This window comes from Amblyomma americanum, chromosome 11 (assembly GCF_052857255.1).
Source record: "Amblyomma americanum isolate KBUSLIRL-KWMA chromosome 11, ASM5285725v1, whole genome shotgun sequence".
Classification (NCBI taxonomy): domain Eukaryota; kingdom Metazoa; phylum Arthropoda; class Arachnida; order Ixodida; family Ixodidae; genus Amblyomma; species Amblyomma americanum.
In genome coordinates this window covers 14,150,148-14,170,311 of record NC_135507.1, presented here as the reverse complement: position 1 = coordinate 14,170,311, position 20,164 = coordinate 14,150,148, and the positions used below count along the sequence as shown (strand labels likewise).

At 44.1% G+C, this 20,164-nt stretch overlaps 1 protein-coding gene across 5 annotated transcripts in view; it reads left to right on the top strand.

The window, feature by feature from the left end:
- Positions 1-20,164, top strand: part of LOC144111037 (putative phosphatidate phosphatase) — a 34,510-nt gene that overhangs the window by 10,595 nt on the left and 3,751 nt on the right. For 2 of the 5 annotated variants that reach the window (XM_077644131.1, XM_077644136.1), the window contains exons 4-6: positions 2,590-2,862; positions 4,082-4,264; positions 16,238-16,349. In XM_077644131.1, the coding sequence (XP_077500257.1) occupies positions 2,590-2,862; positions 4,082-4,264; positions 16,238-16,349 (568 nt within the window). Of the gene's footprint in view, positions 1-2,589; positions 2,863-4,081; positions 4,265-7,438; positions 10,568-16,237; positions 16,354-20,164 lie in introns of those variants that run through there. The other 3 variants (XM_077644132.1, XM_077644134.1, XM_077644135.1) reach the window with 3 other exon arrangements.

Here is a 20,164-nt window from a genome sequence, read left to right as displayed (position 1 = left end):
TTTTGTTTGTTCTCGTTTTCTATGCTGTTATATTATTGAGTTTCTATGCAGCTTCCAAGAGCTGCACGAGCGAGTGAATCCCGGAGTACTTGAGGGAGATAATGTGGCTCATGCCATGCATCAATTGCATCCAAGGTTGCAACCCTATCTCCAGTGCCGCCATTTTCAGGACTTCAACAACAAGGCGGCAGAATCATCCGAAATGAATGCGTCATTCCTGGCGGAGCAGCCCTACAAGCCGCCTCACCTAGCTGAGGTCTCCCTCAAGCCCTCTTGTGCATGGCTCAGATCCTTGGCCGCACATGGCTTGGTATCACAGCCGCACGCAGATTCCCCATCACGGGACATGCCTAGCTGTCAGAGCAACTCCCCAACTCTCGCCTTTACTTCAGGTAAAGGCAACTAATGGTGATCATGCGTATCTACCTCCAGTCTGCCACCTTTGTGGAGGCCATGGCCACTAGGCGACCCAGTGCTCGAGCCTGAAACCAGCAATAGGGAAACCTTCCCTGCCAGCGGACTGAAGACACAGGGTGGCAGGCTCAATGAGTCGGCCTCCTCCAGCAGCGGACCGACATCATTGGGTGGTAGACCCAACGCGTCCTCCTTGCCGGCCTCCTTCGGCAGCATACCGAAGGCATGAGGTGGCAGGCCCAACGCGTCAGCCTCCCTCGGAAGCGTACTGAAGCCACGAGGTGGCAGGCCCAATGCGTTGGCCTCCTTCGGCAGGATACCGAAGCCATGAGGTGGCAGGCCCAACGCATCGGCCTCCTTTGGCAGCGTACCGAACCCATGATGTGGCATGCCCAACGCGTTGGCCTCCTTCGGCAGCATACCGAAGTCACAAGGTGGCAGGCCCAACGCATCGGCCTCCTTTGGCAGCGTACCGAAGCCATGATGTGGCGTGCCCAACGCGTCGGCCTCCTTCGGCAGGATACCGAAGCCACGAGGTGGCAGGCCCAACGCATCGGCCTCTTTTGGCAGCGTACCGAAGCCTTGGTGTGGCGTGCTCAATGAGTCGGCCCGGTCTCCTCCAGCAGCGGACCGACATCATGGGGTGGTAGACCCAACGAGCCGGCCTCCTTCGGCACCATGCCGAAGCCACGAGGTGGCAGGCCCAACGCATCGGCCTCCTTTGGCAGCATACCGAAGCCATGATGTGGCGTGCCCAATGCGTTGGCCTCCTTCAGCAGGATACCGAAGCCACGAGGTGGCAGGCCCAATGCATCGGCCTCCTTTAGCAGCGTACCGAAGCCATGATGTGGCGTGCCCAATGTGTTGGCCTCCTTCAGCAGGATACCGAAGCCACGAGGTGGCAGGCCCAATGCATCGGCCTCCTTTGGCAGCGTACCGAAGCCATGATGTGGTGTGCCCAATGCGTTGGCTTCCTTCGGCAGGATACCGAAGCCACGAGGTGGCAGGCCCAACGCATCGGCCTCCTTTGGTAGCGTAGCAAAGCCATGATGTGGCAGGCCCAATGCGTCGGCCTCCTCCGGAAGCGTACCGAAGCCACGAGGTGGTGTGCCCAACGTGTCGGCCTCCTTCGGCAGCGTACCGAAGCCACAATGTGGCATGCCCAATGCGTCGGCCTCCTTAGGCAGCATACCGAAGTCACGAGGTGGCAGGCCCAATGCGTGGCCTCCTCCGGCAACGTACCGAAGCAACAAGGTGGCGTGCCCAAGCGTCGGCCTCCTTCGGCAGCGTACCGAAGCCACGGGGTGGCAAGCCCAATGCGTCGGCCTCCTTCGGCAGCGTACCAAAGCCATGAGGTGGGAGGAAAGATAACCAATGGTCCTTAAGAGTGACTTACTGGATTCCAAGAGAAGGCAAGCATAGCACAGGGTGTCAGAAAGTGAGGTGATAGGGTGACCGCAGCTGGCACAGGGCAGAGTTAATTGGAGAGATATGGGAGAGGCCTTTGCCCTGCAGCAGGCATAGTCAGGCTAACGATAATCATGAAGCTGCTTTCATTGTACACCTTACGTAGCAGCATAAGTGGTTCATAGCTTTTGGTCGGGCATCTATGTAGATAGCATGCACTTCCAATTCATTTCAGGCATGTCAAGTAAGTGCATTGGAATGCAGTAATAATAAAATCCGTGGCAGAGTGACACTTCTCTGCGAAATTCAAGAGCACACAAGCCATGGTTCAACTCTGGGCAGCATTTCAAGCTGTCCCTTTGTTATACAATGGGTACAGTGGGTTCTAAAACATGTTCTTCAGCAGTCCTAGTGCACTATATTGGTTTCAGCATGTGTGAGCACTGTGATGAGCCCTTATGTGCTATATTACATCTCAAAAAGAATCGTCACAGCAATCATGGCAGCAGATTTTTTCGAGCTTGAATGAGGCAGTGCTGACATTGTGTGACATAGATATCTCATGTGTATGCAGCCTCCTCAGATGTTGAGACTTGTTTATGATTGCATGTATATTCCTGCTTTGCTTACAGAGCATTGCTGCTGTTATGTATACAGGGCATAACAAAAGGCACATAGTGGCATTTACCACAGTCTTTGCCCCATGCCATGTTTCCTTGCATACCGGTACTCGCTGTTTGCATGATTGCATGTGTCTTGTTTTTCCAGGTACTGTACCTGCTCATTGGAGTGTTCCTGCTGGGTGCGGCGACGAGCCAGCTGATCACCGACATTGCCAAGTACACCATCGGGCGCCTGCGGCCGCACTTCTTCGAGCTCTGCGAGCCGCGAAACCTGAGTGTCCTGTGCAAAGTGCCCCACACCTATGTGGAGAAATTCACCTGCGGCGGCAATGCCACAAGCCATGAGCTGAAGGAGATGCGGCTCTCCTTCATGTCAGGACACTCGTCCTTCTCGGCCTACACCATGCTGTACACTGTGGTGAGCTTTGAACAGAGTCTCTGGTGCAAAAAAAAATTCTCATGCAAATTTCACAACATCGCGAAAAATATATGTATCATCCAAAACAAACGAAATCTGCATGCAGAAGTATGCGAAATGCAGTCACACGGATCTGTTTACGGCTGACGATATTGAAGGCCGCGAGGGGCCATCACTTACTGCTCGTGGTAAAACTCCCTGGGATCCCCCAGAGGCTTATATTACTGACTAGCCCAACTAGCGCTGTCACAGTGCAACATTGGTGTAACAGCGGAACAGTGGTGTTGATCCCCCAGAGAGTTTCTACTTTGGGACCTCCTTCTGTACTACCAAATTCTTTCCATGCATTCTGCACACTTCTTCGTAAGTAAAGCCTGGAACCTGAATGCAGTTTTCAATGCGATAGCATTTTTGTTCACATCACACATAACTCGGGGCTGTCTGCTGTCACAAAAGTCTCTGATTGGGCAAGAGAGGTATGAGAAAATAAAATAAAAATGTTATATATGCAAATGTCAGAACCGTCACAGGATAGCGGATACCTGGTACTGCAGCTAGCAGTCCAAATGTGGCGGTTAATGGACCGACAATTGCTCAGATAACAATGCAAACACACACACAAGTTGCAACAGAAGCTGCGACAGGTGTGAAGTCTAATGCAATCACATTCCACTCTTACGGTGACTTAAGCGTCTCCATAGTTTTCGGTGAGAAAGTGGAGTTTTGGTAAACTCAAGAGTGTGTGCATAGCATACGTGGTTTAGGTTTTTTTTTTACACCAATGTTACACTGTGACAGTGCTAGTTGGGCTAGTCGGTAATATAAGTCTGTTGTCCTGAGAGAGAGTAAAGCGGTGGGCAAAGTCTGAATATGCAGAGAAGGTTGCTCTGTTGTGTCAGTGCTGCTTTCCCATCCTAAAGGGCTGTATATAGGCCATGTCTGCCTGTGCTGTTACATATGAACATGAGTGCTAACTGCTTTTAAAAAGGTGGACATTGTTTTTAGCTGTGCACTCTGGAAATTTCATCTCCTTCAACTACATGCCACATCAGCCAAGGATATTAACGAAGTTGATAGGCGAGATAGCATGGGCAGCACTATTGTGTTTAAGAACTTTGCACCAAGTGTCGATTTCTGGCAGAGCTTTAACTAACACCCGACAGCATGCGCCACTTGTGCTGACCAGTGTCTGGTCTTTGTCTTTCTTTTCTTTACCCAGCTGTACATCCATGCACGGATGCCGTGGCGCAATTCTGTGGCAGTGGCTGCACGCACTGTCATCCAGGTGGCGCTGGTGTCACTCGCCTGGTACACTGCACTCTCCCGCATCTCCGACTACAAGCACCACTGGAGTGATGTCCTGGCAGGAGCTGCACAGGGCTACCTGGTGGCCATTATCGTGGTGAGCTTTTTGCCTGCATGGTGACCATTTTGAGGGTAGCAGCAGAGGCTGTCAGGGTGGGTAAATGGACTGATTTCACTGCACTCACTACACAATGTCATATATCCGGGGTCTTTGAGGTAATAAGTAAATAAATAAATAAATATACACAGTATGTGGTGGCCATGGTGCCTGTTGTCCTCACTGATTTGCTCCTGCTGTGTAAAGCTCGACACAGCCCCCCTCCACAAATAAGTAGCCTGAAAAATGTGCCCAGTATAGCCACACTTTGGCTTATAACACAGGGCTTTTCTTGTTGCCGTTTCTTGTGAAATATTTTGAAATTTTCGGAATTGAAAGCTGCAGACTTAGGTGTGCTATTTTTGGACAGCAAGACCTCATGCATAATTCCTTTAGGTGAAACTTAAAATGTCTCATCAGAAATGTAACCGTAATTCTCAATAAAACTGACTATGGCTGAGAAGCAAATTGCACCTCACTAGTCTGTGTTTTGAAGCACAGCTGCATAGGGTACAATGCCTCTCCTGTCTTCATAATGGCCTCCTTTAAGCATAGCTGCCATTCAGCACCTGCTAAAGACTGCAGTTATCAGCATCCTCCACTGAAGCGGTAGTGAAACATTCGGCGAAATCAGTCCTTTACCTAATTAGGTGCTGACGTTTAGTTTTCTCTAACTCAGAATGGCATGTGCGGTTCCTCAGACTAATTTGCTGGCTGTTTTTCTCTAAGAATCTATATGCTGTTGGCTTTTAGGTGCAGGTTTTGTTTAACGCCGTGCATCTTTGAGAAACTTGCCTGTCTCATCTAAAGCAAAGTGAAGTATGCCATCACCTGTGGCAATGCAGAATTAAACAGAAGAATGGATTTTTATAGTACGAAGAGTGGTTGCATCATTAATTAATGTAACGAGGCTAAATATGTGCCTATTAGACGGCTGTGCAGCTCTCTGTTCGCAATCTGGCAGATGCTTCTTTGCAACAGATAATGCGACTGCCCTGTGTGCTGTGAAATTCTGGTTTTTTGGCTGAGTGTCACCGCATATGATGGTATGCTTCAATTTATTCTGAACAGAACAGACAAACATTGCAACTAAGCATGCCATTATGACAAACTGAAGGCCAGGTACCACCTCTATGTGCAGTTTGCATGCAGGCTACAGGCTAGGTGGCAGTTCAGCTGGTAGCCGCATTTAAATCGTCTTCGAAAACGGAACGATGGCCGGTGCAAGCAGCACTACACTAACACACTGTAAAGGGCACTGACACATCTTGCAGGGTTTGGTTAGTAATGCATGCTTTTCTTGTACTATTGGTCTTATCTGTTAACGGCAGAGTGCCATATCGTGTTGCTACCAGCATATGGCGGAATGGAGACTGTTTTTATTGGGCTTTTGTCCCCATTTTTAGTCATGATTTCCTTCAATTTCGGCATGTTGTATGGTGTATGTAAGCTGCCACATGCTGCATGCAAGCTACGAAGGACTGTGGAAAGGTAAAGCATCAAAACTGACTGCAAATGGGCAGGGTGTTGCAAGGCACTTCTCCCAGTTCTGCGTATGTGTGTGCAAAATGTGTGTGTCTTTTTGAAAAGGTCTTGCTGTGCGTCTTGTTGAAAACAAGACAAACAATAGACAGCAGTGGTACACACAGCCTTTTGGCACATTGTGTTGCCTGGGAAATCACTGAAGTGTATTTGACAATAGTCTGTAAGACTTCTCACACCTGGCAATCCCTTTGCATTTGGAAGTGGATCAACTAACACTTAGCTTCAGCAGCTCATGACTAACAAAATTAACCACTGTTTTGCCAGCGTGTTTATGTATGTGCTTGCAAGTGGATCAGCTCAGGTTCAATAACTCAGCATGACTAATAAAACTGTTCACTGTTTAGCCAGCATGTTTGATGACGCATTGAAAGGCACTGTGCATTGACCACAAGAGCTGTTGGTCCCCTTTATTTTTATTTTGCGAAGTAGAGGCCAGCTAATCTGCATGAGTCTTTGCTTTTGTTGTACACCTGTTGGTGTGCATGTTTTATTTCCACAATTTTAAATGATGCAGGAAATTTCAAGGTTACCTTTACTTCTTTAGTCTGCTGTGCCTTCATTAGGATTTGAAGCCTCATAATTTGAGCAGTGCTTTCAATTAAATTTTTTTTTATTCTAATGAGGCTTCTGTGACTAAGAGTGGATAAAACAAAGGCATTTTATTAAGTATTTCCTAATCAGCATCAGGTTAAGCTTGGCCCTAACCTTATGCTGAAAGATACCTGAATTTATGCTTGAAAGGTGCTTCAGAAGTGTGTGACAGAGAAGGAGGCAGGAATGGCTGTGCTGTGCTGCTCATGATGGACAGTTTCTAATGATTGTTTGTGAGCATTTTGTTTCACAGCTAGTTCATTATTAAGTCCACTCTAATATCGTGTATTTTTTTGTGTCCTTTAAGCGGCTCGTCTCAGCACAGAAATCATGTAAATGTGAACAGCTCTAGATTAAGCTCATCTGGCTCCTGTAAATAAATATTAGTCAGGTACAAGGCAATGTTAAAGGAGAAAGGATGGCAAATTTTTGGTTCTGTGCTTTCTTTTCTGTAATGATACGCAAGAGAGATTACTATACATGGATCACCACGTGGTATTGGTAGATGAGAGAAGAAATTAGATTATAAATTTATTAGCAGTCCTAGGTGCATACCACATGGTGATCCACGTACAGTAATGTCTTGGGCATCATTGCAAAAAAGAAAACATGCAATGAAAAATTAGATGTCTATGCTCTTTTAACTAGTTATTATGAAATTCACTGTCAACGATCATGTTGACTGAAATTCCAGCTTTTGAGGCTTAATCTGAGCTTTGTGCAACCCACTTAAATGATAAGTCATTAGTTAGCCTTGGGTCACATCCTGAAAGGGCATTTTGGCGGGCTAGTTGGTGCACAGCGTGAAGTAAGCGAAAGAGCGCTAATTACCAGGACATGACAAGACTACATAGGCATTATGCAGTTGTGCCGCGCCTTTGTCATTAGCGCTCTTTCCCTCACTTAACATCACATTGTGTCGAGTTTAAACGATCTGCATGGTCCTAGCGGCTTGACCTTGTACAGGTTGACTGTATTTGCAAAGAACATTACGGCCGGCACTAATCTGGCCTCTTTTTTTAAATTCATGCTGTGCAGTGGGCAGTGTTCTTTGGCACCGACTGGCACCGCCGCACCAAGTTTTTGGCTCCGGATTTCGAAGCTTTTGCCATATCCGAGAAAAAAACTGTTTATGGTGCAGCCTGAGGCTGCAGAACCCGTTCCATGCATTTGCTCTTCTCTAGGCTGCTGTTTGGCTGAATCTACTTTCTGGGACATTAAGTTTGCTTGTGAAATGCAAAAGATAAGGTAGCCTTGCTTTGTTTTTGTCTCTTCTAGCAGGTCTGAGTGAGTTTTTCTGAATGGCCTTATAATCTCACATAAATAAGAGTCACCAATGGGGGCACATCCAATGACGACACCTGATGGCATGAAATACAAACCTCCCGTGCTGCTTTTTGCCTCAGAACCACAGCAGAGTGGGCTGTTGGGCACATTTTGAAGTAACCTCACATGTTTATAGATGCCAGTTGAATTATGATCATCAGCTTCAGAAAAGCAAACACCTCAGCTTTGTGATAGAAACTATTGCCTCCATAGATGCGAAGAATGATTGTTATTCTGGCCACCAGATGCCGCCAGCATGTGAAGGGCACTGAGCTAACTGGGACATTATTGTGCTGTTCTCGGCAGCTAGCCCTTTCCATTGAAGAAGTTTGGCCACTTGATTCTGCTCGTGCAGAGCTAGCAGTCACAGACAAATTGTGTGTTAGTATGGTGGCATGATTTGTGGCTGGCAAAGAAAGAAAGGAAAACCAAGTTGTAGTGCGAGAAAAAATTTTATCCCTTAACTTGTGTTGCAGCTAGAAATTTTCTTCAGCATTTTGTAAAAATGATGAGAAAGAACAGTGAAAGGCAATTTAAGGGATTTATTTTATAATGACAGCCATATAGAGAACTTAGTACTCTGGGGTGAGCATTGTAGGCATGATTGTAGTATGTCTTAAAATGCATCTATGTTACAAAGTAGCAGGCCTTATGGGTTGGTACATTTGTCACTTGCTTTTCTGCTCTAGAGGATGGTGAAGAATCTGGAGGTATTTTAGCATCGTTACATATGAAACTTACCGGAGCGCTTTCATTCAGATACTATGTGAATTTCTGAAGATAGCTTATTGAAACTTGCAAAGGATTATTGTAATAAGGGAAGTGAAAAGTTTTCTGGTGATCTATAGCTAGACCTTCAGTGCCTACAAGAGACCCGACAACACTGCACCTAGCAAGTAATAAAGCCACGTCATCAGAAGGTGTACTAGTATTAAATTTGTTGTCACATTGAAAGTATTAGCTGCAATGCTGCTGTTTTTCTATGACCACTAGCACTACGTAGTACTGCAATGCTGCTGTTTTTCTATGACCATTAGCACTACGTAGTACTGCTGCTGCTAAAAAGTAATGAAATGACTGGAAGTTTTCTTGTTGCGGTTTTAAGCCTTTTTAACGATTGCTCATTTTATTTGATTTACTGGAACATCACAATTTCAGATATTGTGCTTCATACTATTTTTCCTTTTATTTGCTCAGATGAGAGTTGAATTTAGTCTTTGATAGCACTATATGTTAAAACCAGCTGAGGAGCTGTCATTTTCATTTTCTTACTGCTTGAACCTTATCATGGTGCAAATAAAGGCAAGGACATGGGAGAAGTATGAAAAATGACGTAGTTTGGGTCGAGACATTGGACGGCACCATTTTTCAGTGTTCGTTCTCTGGTAAAGCCAAGGAGCAGGTTGAGAGATGGGTGTTATTGTTTATGGGGTTTTAACGTCCCAAAGTGACTCAGGCTATGAGGAACGCCGTAGTGAAGGGCTCCAGAAATTTCGACTACCTGGGGTTCTTTGACGTGCACTGACATTGCACACTACACGAGCCGCTGGAATTTCGCCTCCATCGAAGTTCAACCACCTTGGCCAGGATTTGAACCAGGCTTTCATTTAATCATGCTTGCTTGCTGGCCTTTTGTCTCCAGCAGTAATCGTATTCCTAGGCTAGGCTAATTTGAAGGCTCTTCTTTACCGTGCAATTTTGGTGCCACATATTGGTATTGGCAGGATGCAGCAGTTACAAGCTGCTGATCATAAGCTGGCTGTCCTACCCATTCTTATTTCCCTACTCGTTTCTGTCTCGTGATGTGGGTCCGCTCCTGCAATTTCACCTAAATTGATTTGATGTGTTCCCACATTACCTGTCATAAGCTGCTGTTCCTTCCTTTACCGGACTGTTGAAAATTACCCCAATTTTTATTTAGTTATGCTAAAGCCTACCACTGCTCTCTCTGTTCTGGTCATCAGTTGCTCTCTCTAATCCATGTATGCCATACCTTGAGTTACTCCAGAGGGCATAATCAGTAAATCAAAGGCTGCTAGGTTGTTCCTGATCAGTTATTTTACCCAATTCTTCCCTCTCCAACACTCGACACTTTTTGTAGGTGTGCAGGGAATATTGAAGAAGAAAGTTTTTGTCCCTGCCTGGAACTTTTTCCGACATATTTTCCAATTCCTTTTTTGGAAACTGCGGTCATTGCACACAGAATGGATATATATTTTATCGTGTCTATGTGCGCTTTCTCAGTGCCTTGATTGTCCAGCGCTGTCATAGCTGCTTATGCTTCTCTGTTGAATTAAATGGGAAAGGAAGCAGGTATAAAAGAACCTAGTTATATTTTGCATATTTCTCTGTAAGAACATTTTTACCCATTAGAAATACTGGCAAGTTCCCAGTTGCACTACGATTCAAACCAAGTACCTTTGCATAAGGCAGATGTTTACCCTCAGGTCACTGCTGTGGTGCTGGTGAACTAGTTTAATTAGGTCATTTTTCATGCCTTCCTTATGTTCTTGTCTGTAATTTTGCCACGCTATATGTAACAGGTGCATAGCAACATTAAAGCCACAGCTCATTTTGGCATCCTTGTACATTGGCTTCTTTTGTGGCCTTCCTAATTTTCAGAAAGCTGTTATATGCATTTAATATGCTCATGTAAGTTGTCTTTAATGGCAAATTATATAAAGTATCGATGTCTACACTCTGCCGATTTACACTTAATAAAAAAAAATTACTGTAATAGGCTCACTTTTCACTGTGTATTGTCTTGATGATTGCAAGCATGAGGAGCTAAGCTTGAGAACGTTGCTTAAGATGGCAATAAACTGATTTCAACAGAAAAGTACAAGTCCCAGAAGCAAGCTTTAATTTAGTGCCATTGTTTCAACAATTGTGCTCGGTACACACTTTCAACGGCAGCCACCAATTTTAAGTTGAAACATATTGGCACTATACTGAAGTATCCCTCCCGCTTATTATTGTCATTCCTCAATTACTGGCATCATCCAGCTTCTCTCCAAATGATGTTTGGATCTTGTTTTGGCATTTAAGGTCCTTCTGTTGAAAACTTTTTTCATTGTCCAATAATTTAATACCTTTGTTACATAGACATTTTAAACGGCAGTTACCTTAAACTGCAGCACCAGCTGCCATTGAGCTCTCAGTGGCAACTCAGTTCAGCTAACAAGACGGTAGCCGATGGCTACGCCATGCTGTGCGAAAGCGGCATGTCCCACTGGCATGTGTTCTCAAATCGCGCTTAAAATTTCTGTTCTGATTAGTACAGATTAAAATTTACGATATTCACTGAATGAATGCTTATGAACACAGCAGCATGTGCAGTGGAATAAAAAAAATGGCCAAGCACTGAACCCAAATCTGGAAGTAGTGGATTGAATTGCCCTGTGCGGCATTCGGCTATGACACATGCAAAGCTCAAAAGTAGCACTGAAGCTGCGGTTGTGTAAAATGAAACTGAAACGTGGAATGACTGCTTAAAATGAAACGCAATAAAATATGAGCATAATTTCACTCTATTCATTAATGAGCTGCACATGGTATGATCACACGATAGACTAATTAAACAGAGTCACAAAAATTTCTATGTGACTGCAGTTAAATGCCAATCAGTTCAGTAACAGCTGGAACGCTGAACTGTCATTCATTTCAGCAGCAGTTGAAATGGTGCATGTGACAGGGCTATAATATAGATACAGGCACTGCTCACTTGGATTTTTAAAGTACCTAGATTTCATGATTGCTTTATTTTAGCTGTGGCTAAATATGTCTTGCACAAGCTGAGTTATTTCATGTCAGCTGGACATTAGGCAATTTTTTATGTCGACATTTGGTGTGATCTGTCCTAGTCACCAGCAGGATCTGTAAGAGGCAACTTGTTATCAGTCAACCTTTTCAATCTGTTGATAGAAAATTCAGTTTGAAAACCTGTGGTATAGACTTTGTTCTGCTGTCTTCTCAACTAAACTAACCTCGATTAGCAGGCAAGCCAAATATGCTGCAAAGAAGTCTGTAGTATTTTGAATACGACCACATGTATGCCACGTTTTCTGATAAAATTACGGGAACGTTACGGATTAAACCATTATTATAGATTTCATTTTCGTTTGCTCGTGCATAACATCTTTTAAAAAGGCTTTGATGTTTTAAAAGCTTTGGTGCTTAGTGCTACAGCTCATGCATTACTAAAGCCACAGTGGACTTCCTTAGCTTGCATGCTACAAAAAATAACATTAGGTGTGCATTGGCCTCACTATTGGGAATAACAGCTTATGTATTGCATTTTTGATCATCTACCAAGTAAAAACATAAAACGGGCTGATTTCATTTTGTAACATTTAACTGTAGTGAAGTCAATAGTTGTTGCAAAATGGACTTTGGACATTGTGCTGCAACTTTGAACAAAGCACACTGCACAAAAAAAAAAGAAAAGGAAAACAGCCAACACCGAAGTCATGGTCACGAAGACTGCAGAATGGAACCATCACGACAAAAAATAATGACGACTTCCTTTCAAGCTTTTGTGTTCATTCGCTGCAACATCGACGTTAGAAAAAAAAATGAGAAAGCTGATGACGAATAAAGAGCACTAGAGAGAAAACCCTGCTTTCTTGTCAAGTTGATGTTCAGGTAGTGCATGCTTTCCAATATGCATTCATTCATGAACGCTCGAACATGCCATATTAGGAACATTAATAACATTTTTTCGCTTTTCAAGAGGTGTTGGGCCAATCCACTGACTACAGGAGCAGTGAGCTCATGCAGAAAATGTTCTAGGGGAACTACCCACCTTCTGGTTAATGCAGCAGCTCTTAATCGCTGTCATTGATATTGACAAACATTTTTTTTATGCTTTAGCACTAAATACACATGAATAGAATCTTGTGCTAACCTTCAAAATAGCTGCTGTGGTTAACGCCATGGCAGTCAATGGCATTACAAGTGCTGTTAACTGGCGGTGTTAACCAGACTGGTAAAACAATGGCTGCATGTTGGCACACTGCAACATTTTTGGAGACAAACAGGTAAATGAAATGGCTCACAAAGGCATTCAGTACCACAATTACAGGAAAATTTTTTTTCACACAATCGTGACACATCACTAATGGAAACGAGATGCTTATGAACAAAGCTTACCATATAATGCATTCCTCCACTCAGTTGACCTGAATTTGAAACTAAGGCTTCTACACAGACTTCCTCATCCTCTGGAATCTCCCGTCATCAACATCTAACACTTTATTCACAAACACCTTAGGAGAGGCCATCAGTCAGCACTGTGACAAGTGCGGTTCAGTAGAAACTGTGCAGCACATTTTTCAGAATGCTGGACTTATAGACAAGTGGAGATGTTGAAAATTCAAAACGAGACTCTTACACAAATACCTCTGACAATAAAATGTACATAAGTGCCTTGCCCTGCCCTTTACAACAGTGCCATGCATTTAACTTTTTCTCTCTATATCTTCAGGACATCAGACTGCTGAAGAAACATTAAAAACCTTCTTCTATCACGACCTAAAATATAAACGCCCTAATTATTTTACACTTTTTTTTTACAGCATTCTGCACACTCCTACCTTTCTCTCGCAGAGTAGCATGCTGGCAGTTTTTACGGCCTTTCTAAAATCTTTTCTTTTTAATTTTTTCATTAAGCAGCTTTCTCTCTCGTAGGTGTTAGGCAAATGGCATATCATTTGTTGCGAACTATGATGGCCACGCCGGAAACCTCCTTTCACTTTCTTTATTTTTTCTTTAATTTGACTATGGCTAGGGATGCTTTCTGAAAACTAAAATGCACCTGGAATAATAGAGCGGTAATATCTTTGCAGATGGCAGTCACAAGACAGGAAGGAAAGGTAAAAGTGAACAGCAGTGGACTACTGCTGTTTGTACGTAGAAAGTAATTAGAGCAACTCGGTTACATTCATGCAATTGTTAAGGGGAAAAAAAAAATTTGCAGATACAAGTGCAAAGCATTAGATGCAGCAACTGCAAAAATATATTGCCAGGTGGCGCTGGGGCAAAAAGACGTTGACACTGGTGGCGCGCGGATTGAAAGACATTGAAGTTCGCCGTCCCTCCCACCAAAGGACGTGCTGCCGAGCCCCTCTGTTGCCGGGTCCCTGTCTTGTCACCAACACCATGACAAATCCGGTGGAGGTGGGATCGATCTTATGTCCCGTACCCTCCTCGCCTCTTTGTCGAAAGTGCGTCAAACTACCATAGCCAAGCACCACATTGTAACGTACGATGACGTATACCCAATCCGTCAACACCCCTATCGCGTATCATCTATAGAGTGCAACGTCATTAAGTCCCAAGTTAAGGAGATGCTCGAAGATCACGTTATCCAGCCTTCCAACAGCCCACGGTCCTCGCTGGTCGTCCTCGTTAAAAAGAAAGACGGTACTCTGCGTTTTTGCGTCGACTACCGAAAGCTGAACGCAGTCACGAAGAAGGGCGTTTACTCTCTCGACCACCTTCGGCATGCTCGGTATTTTTAGTCCATCGACCTAAAAAGTGGCTATTGGCAAATTGAGGTCGATGAACGGGATCGTGAGAAAATGTCCTTTGTCACTTCCGACGGCCTTTATGAATTTAAAGTTCTACCTTTCGGTCTTTGTTCTGCGCCATTACTAATGTAAAAAAAATACTGCTTGAATGATAATGCTTGTCCTTTTTTAGAATCTTTTCCCCTTCTTTCCTGCAGTTCTTTTGAACCACACAATGAAAGCTGCAATATTAGCTTAAAAACTTTGTGTTCCTTCGAAGCACTTGACTCCCACACTGATTCGTGCATGGCTTTCACACTGATGTCATCTGTCCCAATGCCATGTTGATGCAGCAAGCTGTTCAATTGATGGGGAGAAAACTCTTCAGTCAAACACTGTATATTTGGTTGTCAATGGTAGTCACATTGCTCAGCTCAGTCACGTTCAGGTGAGGCAGCTAAGGTGTTAATATGGTCAGGCATGGTTATGATTTGACTTACATCACAACTTGGTCAACTAAGATGGAGGCTAGGATGGAAAGCTACGCCTAATAATGTAGCTTCTTGTGAGTGGCTGGGAAGTTACTAGCTAGGATGAAGGGCTGCATGCCACTATCGATAGCATGGCCCGAAGCAGGCAACACTCTGGATGCAAATCAGCTCACAATGAATGCGGAAGACACGGTGGCAAAAAACACGTCATTTCTAGCTACTGATAAACAGCACTCTTCAGTGTCTGCATTTACACGACAAGCAGTAGAAATGCTGTCACGGGAACAATAACAGCACACTGTTTTCCCACAAACATGGCGCTTCTTTTTACTCTGTGGCCACTGCCACAAAACACAGACAGTACAAGTTGTGTTCTGCTTCTTACATCACGAGCCCCGTTGTTACCTGCACCTTGTATAACCAGCAACACTGATGGTAGCTTGTGGTAAATGTTTAATAGCTAGTGATATCCACTAAAAATGTACTGCCCAGTTTTGCAAACAAAAGCATGCTTCTCCATTTTAAACCATTTCATTAGGACTGCATACATATCTGCTGCTGATGTTCTGGCCCATTACTGCAGATTATTTTACTAGTTTACTGATGAAATTCTTTTTCTCCTACATCAAATTTTGTTTGTAAATATCCTGTAGCTTTTGTTGCTGCATTGGTGTGTCTATTTTTCCTGGTCCATTAGTTTTTTTTTTTCTTTTGATGTGATAGCATTAGAACCCGCACGTCGGGAAAAACTGTCTGGCATCCGGTTTTCTCGGAAGCCTCTGAGCACCACCTGCCATGGCTGGAAGGTGGCAGAGTGAAGAGGGGGAAATCAACCCCTACACTTGTAGGGGAGAGGAGTTAGTGGCTGGAAGGTGGTTGCCACGGGAACGACCCGGCAGGTGGCTACCATAGAATAGAAAGTGGAAGGTGAGAAGGAAAGTGAGCTGAGAAGATAAGCGGAGATAGCAGAGTGGCATGCACACACCGGATGCCACTTTTGCGTTGAATGAATAAATAAATGGTTGTGTGCAAGCCACCTCTAGAACAGATTGTCGATGGATACCGAGGATCAGACATGAAAGAGAGGACCAAGTGCGCAAGGGAGTCAAGCGTGAAGAAGCACACAAAAAAGGCAAAGTGTGCAATAAAGGTGGATGTAAAGAATTGTGTGTGATGTGTTGTGTCGTGCAAAGGAAAATGAAAGTCTACCGCTAAGCATTTCCGTCAAATCAGCCCACCGATCGCCTATCACTTTTTTTCTTTTGGATTCATATGTTAAGTGCTCTTTGAAGTTATTTTGAATCTGTACATAACTTCACCACTCACAAGCACTTCATTTGTTGGTGGGCGGCGAATGTATCGAAGGGAAAATGCGTGCAACTGTAAAGTATTAATTATTATTGCTTTAACTGGTGATGCTATGTGCTGCAATCTGCCCCCCAAAAGAAATAAAGACAAAGATCTTTGAGTCCCTGCAGAATCTGACAGTGTGCCATTTCTTCTATCTGCAGGCATGGGGCATTGCACCGCTGTTCTACCCCTACGGTCGCATGCTGGCTCCCAGAGGTAGTGAGGCGTCTGCCAGACCAACTTACAGCACAGACCCTCCTCTGCACTTGAAAAGCAGGTTTCATGATGTTGGCGTCCCTTAAACGATGCAGCAGCTTAAATGGGTGCCCGTAAATGGCGATTTGAAGCGACAGTAGTGATGGCGACATTGGTTGATGTCTAAGATGGGGAACGATGAGCAGTGCTTTTACAATGCATTTGGGCTTTGCGAAATCAGTTTGGAAATGTCTTTAAGATCAGGGAATTGGGCGTACAGTGAGGGTACAGGAAATGGTGGCCGTAGCAGACAGAGCGTGCACTGGAGTTTTGAGTTGTAAAAACCTGTGGAACATTAAGGCTCAGAAGCTCATAGTCATTACCTTCTGCTGTACACTGCCAGTAGCTGCATTGTACTCTCTTTTATGTGCCGACTTGTGTGTACTTTAGGTGGTTATAGATGGAGCGCGATGTCAGTAGCTGGCTTGCAGAAGTTAATAGGTAGCGATCGTTTCGTACATTGCTTATTTTACAATTTTTTTTACTTTTGCAACTTAAGTTTACTTAGTGCTTCAATGTACCTTAATATGTTGTCATACTTAGCTGCCTGTCTTAGCTGGCCTGACAAAGTAAGTTCAATTCATAGTGACAAGCAAAGTGGCCAGAGAAGGATATTTATTGTTAAGGTTTGTTTGAAGTGCAGATCGGAACAGGGTGAATATTTCATAGCAAGATTTTGACCAGCTCGACCAGCTTAGTCTCTGTGTGCCAAGTGTAGCACATTAACAACATTTTATCTTTCATGGTTAAAAGGAGCTTCTACTACTTACACTGTTTGCTGTACTAGTCATTGTTTGAACTCTTCAGTGCAAATTTATTACTTCATGCTCGAGGGCAGGGAATGTGAGTGTGAACTTCTAGCTGGCAACAAGAATTTTGCGCACCCAACCAAGCAACTGCTTCACATCATGTCATTCTCTGCATTTTTCAACAGTCACCACCGTTTGTATTTGTTAGCATTGATGTGATCCAAATTATTACCTGGGCTTTCTGTTGCATCAAGTTACCCATATTTCTTTACACCTCATTGACACAAACATTATTTAAAGACAAAGAAAAGTAGTACTTATTACTTAGCTTTGAGTCTCAAAAGAAAAGCATGCATTGAGCACTGAAGCACAGCTTGCTCTAATGCTGGTCCATAGCTGTATTCTAAAAAGAAATGATTTCAAAAACTTGGAGGATGCTTAAGCTTTGCCCTTAAGAGTGAAAACGAGACAGCGCTATCGCACAGCCGCTGCTAATCGGCAGCCGCTATCTGCAGCCACGCGGGAGGGGTGGCTCCACTTTCTCCGCAGAGGTATGGGATCGCAGCACCCATTGGCGGACTCCGCAATGAATGGAAATTTTCCGTCAGACAGATGAGGCCTAATGTCAAAAGTAGTATGGCACCACCACGTGGTGGCTTACTCGGTGCAATGGGTTTATACCTCCCTCTCTTTCCTCGATTAGTGATGCCCGAATCACACCTTTCGTATCAATACGTCACACACATCAAACTGTTCAAGTTCAATGAACCATCTCAGAAATTGAATTAATCTGGTTGGATCACCTAATCACTAATTAGGAAAATCATAATTAACTATGCACACATCAGCACATGTCCTTAAGACACCACACCAAGTCAAAGCCGACAACGCATTCCGATGAACGCTTGTGGCCCATGCGTAGTGTGCCCGTCTCGCAATCCAAAGGTCGTGGGTTCAAATCCCATCTAATTCATACCACTTTAATTTCACCGCAATTACTTTACTTTGCATATATCAGCATCCTTAAGACGTTTGCAACCAATCTGAGCACACTTTCTCTTTTACTGTGCCTTTAACACAGAGCCTTTAACATCAGTGCGTTAGAGTGCACGAATGTGTAGATGAGGGAACGAAACAAAATATCAAGATTCTTCGTATTGGCAGCAGGAGGTTACCTCGAGTAACCTGCATGAGATTAACACAGATAACGAATGGGGTGAAGATGCAGGTGTAGCAGGTGCTGGCAAAGAGTCCGGTGGGCGAATGAGATTAGGAAGTTTGCAGGTATAAGGCTCGCACAGGACAGGGTTAATTAGAGGCATATAGGAGGTGCCTTTGTAGTGCAGTGGACGCAGTTTGGCTGTTGATGAATGACTGATCACGCTTAACAGCGCGAGGGAATGTTTCTCACAACTGCATTAATCAACACACCCAACAGAGCACTGCCCATCAGTCCTCCCATCAGTCCTTGATCCTGAAAAGCTGACCTCTGTAACTTTAGCATTGTGCGGTAGCTGCAGTGAATGATGATGCCACTTACAATGAATTCCTTACTGTGCTTGTGCCTTAGCAGTAAAGAAACGAAATTTGTGCTTAATCACTGGTGCAGTCACATTAGCTGTGATGCCGAGCTTGCTGGCGTTGAAGTGCTCTTATTGTGGCTGTTTGTAATAGTTTTAGGCTTTTCTTTTTGCTGGAGACTGTGGAGTTAGCTTGTTGAGTACGATGTGCACAGCTCACTGCCATTCAGCACTGCAGGCTGCTTTTAATGTCATAATTGAGATTAACGAATGCATTACAAGCCAGCGCAACACGCTTTAATCTTTGTGCATCACATTTGATGTTGTATTGTGGAACACACTTCTGGGGTGAAGCTAATTGTTGTAGGCAACTTTGCAGGAAGCCTTTAGTGGAAGTCGCTTTTGAGATGCAGGGTTGTCAAATGCCGTGGCTAAGTTTGGTCTGTGTGATAGCCGCGCTTCGCTTTTGGATAGATGCAGAAATGACTGCGCCGCACTTTAGAAAACGCACATGTCATGACAAATGTTCCGTATTTTGAAGTGTGTCATGTCTAGAGCCACAGCAAGAGTTCGTAGCTTGTTGCTTTGTACGAGAGCCATAGTTTTGTGAAAAACCAAGGTATGCAGTATGCTCTCGACTCTTGCCGTTTGGAGATTAATACTTGATGCTCATTTTCATGTAACCAACTAACATACGTATCTGTTCTTGTGCCCTCTAAGATTGCTGGCTAATTTCTAGCTTCCGATATTTAATCATTGCATTGGTCATGTAAATGCTATGCAGCTGCAATGGGCTTTGTGTCACATTTGGGAATGCATAAGAACATTGAAAAACTTTTAGACTGCTTTGACAGAAGTGAACAGTTATATCTGGCACACCTTTCATTTTTATTTTAAATTCTTGGCAGCCTGTCAACTCCCAGCACTTTGCCCGACATGCCCAGCGTGATAGTTATTTCGTTAGGCCCAGTAATCAGCAGGCCTGGTGGGGATTTACAAGGTCTAGCAGTTTTGAAGTTGGTTGAAGCTTGCAAGGTTGTGCAGTTAGTCACCTTTACTTCAAAAGCAGACTGTAACCGATTCTTACTGTACCTGAGCTGCATAGAGCTGGAGGCACACACTGGATCACCAGAAAAACAATTTTTGCTATGTGTGCCTCAACTGTTGCTGTGAAAAGGGAGAATTGCTGCCTTTCTGCCTGCCCAGAGCTACATACACCACATCTATGATGTACACATTATAGTGCAAGGCTGGGGATTACTTCCAATGTCTTTGGGTTCTTTGATATTGACAGAAGTCTCAGTACACTGCTGCTTATGAAGGTCACATCAACTAAAATGCAACTTCAAAAGAGAAATATTAAACTCTAATCTTCGTACACAGCAGCAGCTCAGTTACAGCTTTGGGATGTTAAATCCCATATACCATATACCACTTCTTCAAAGGAGGTTGACTTTTCTTGAAGTTCTCAAATTTTCTCATTTCGGCACATTCGTTTTTTTGCGCATTGATGCTGCCGTGTGCAACATCACTAAAAATTTTAATGCTGCCGTGCTCGGCAAAT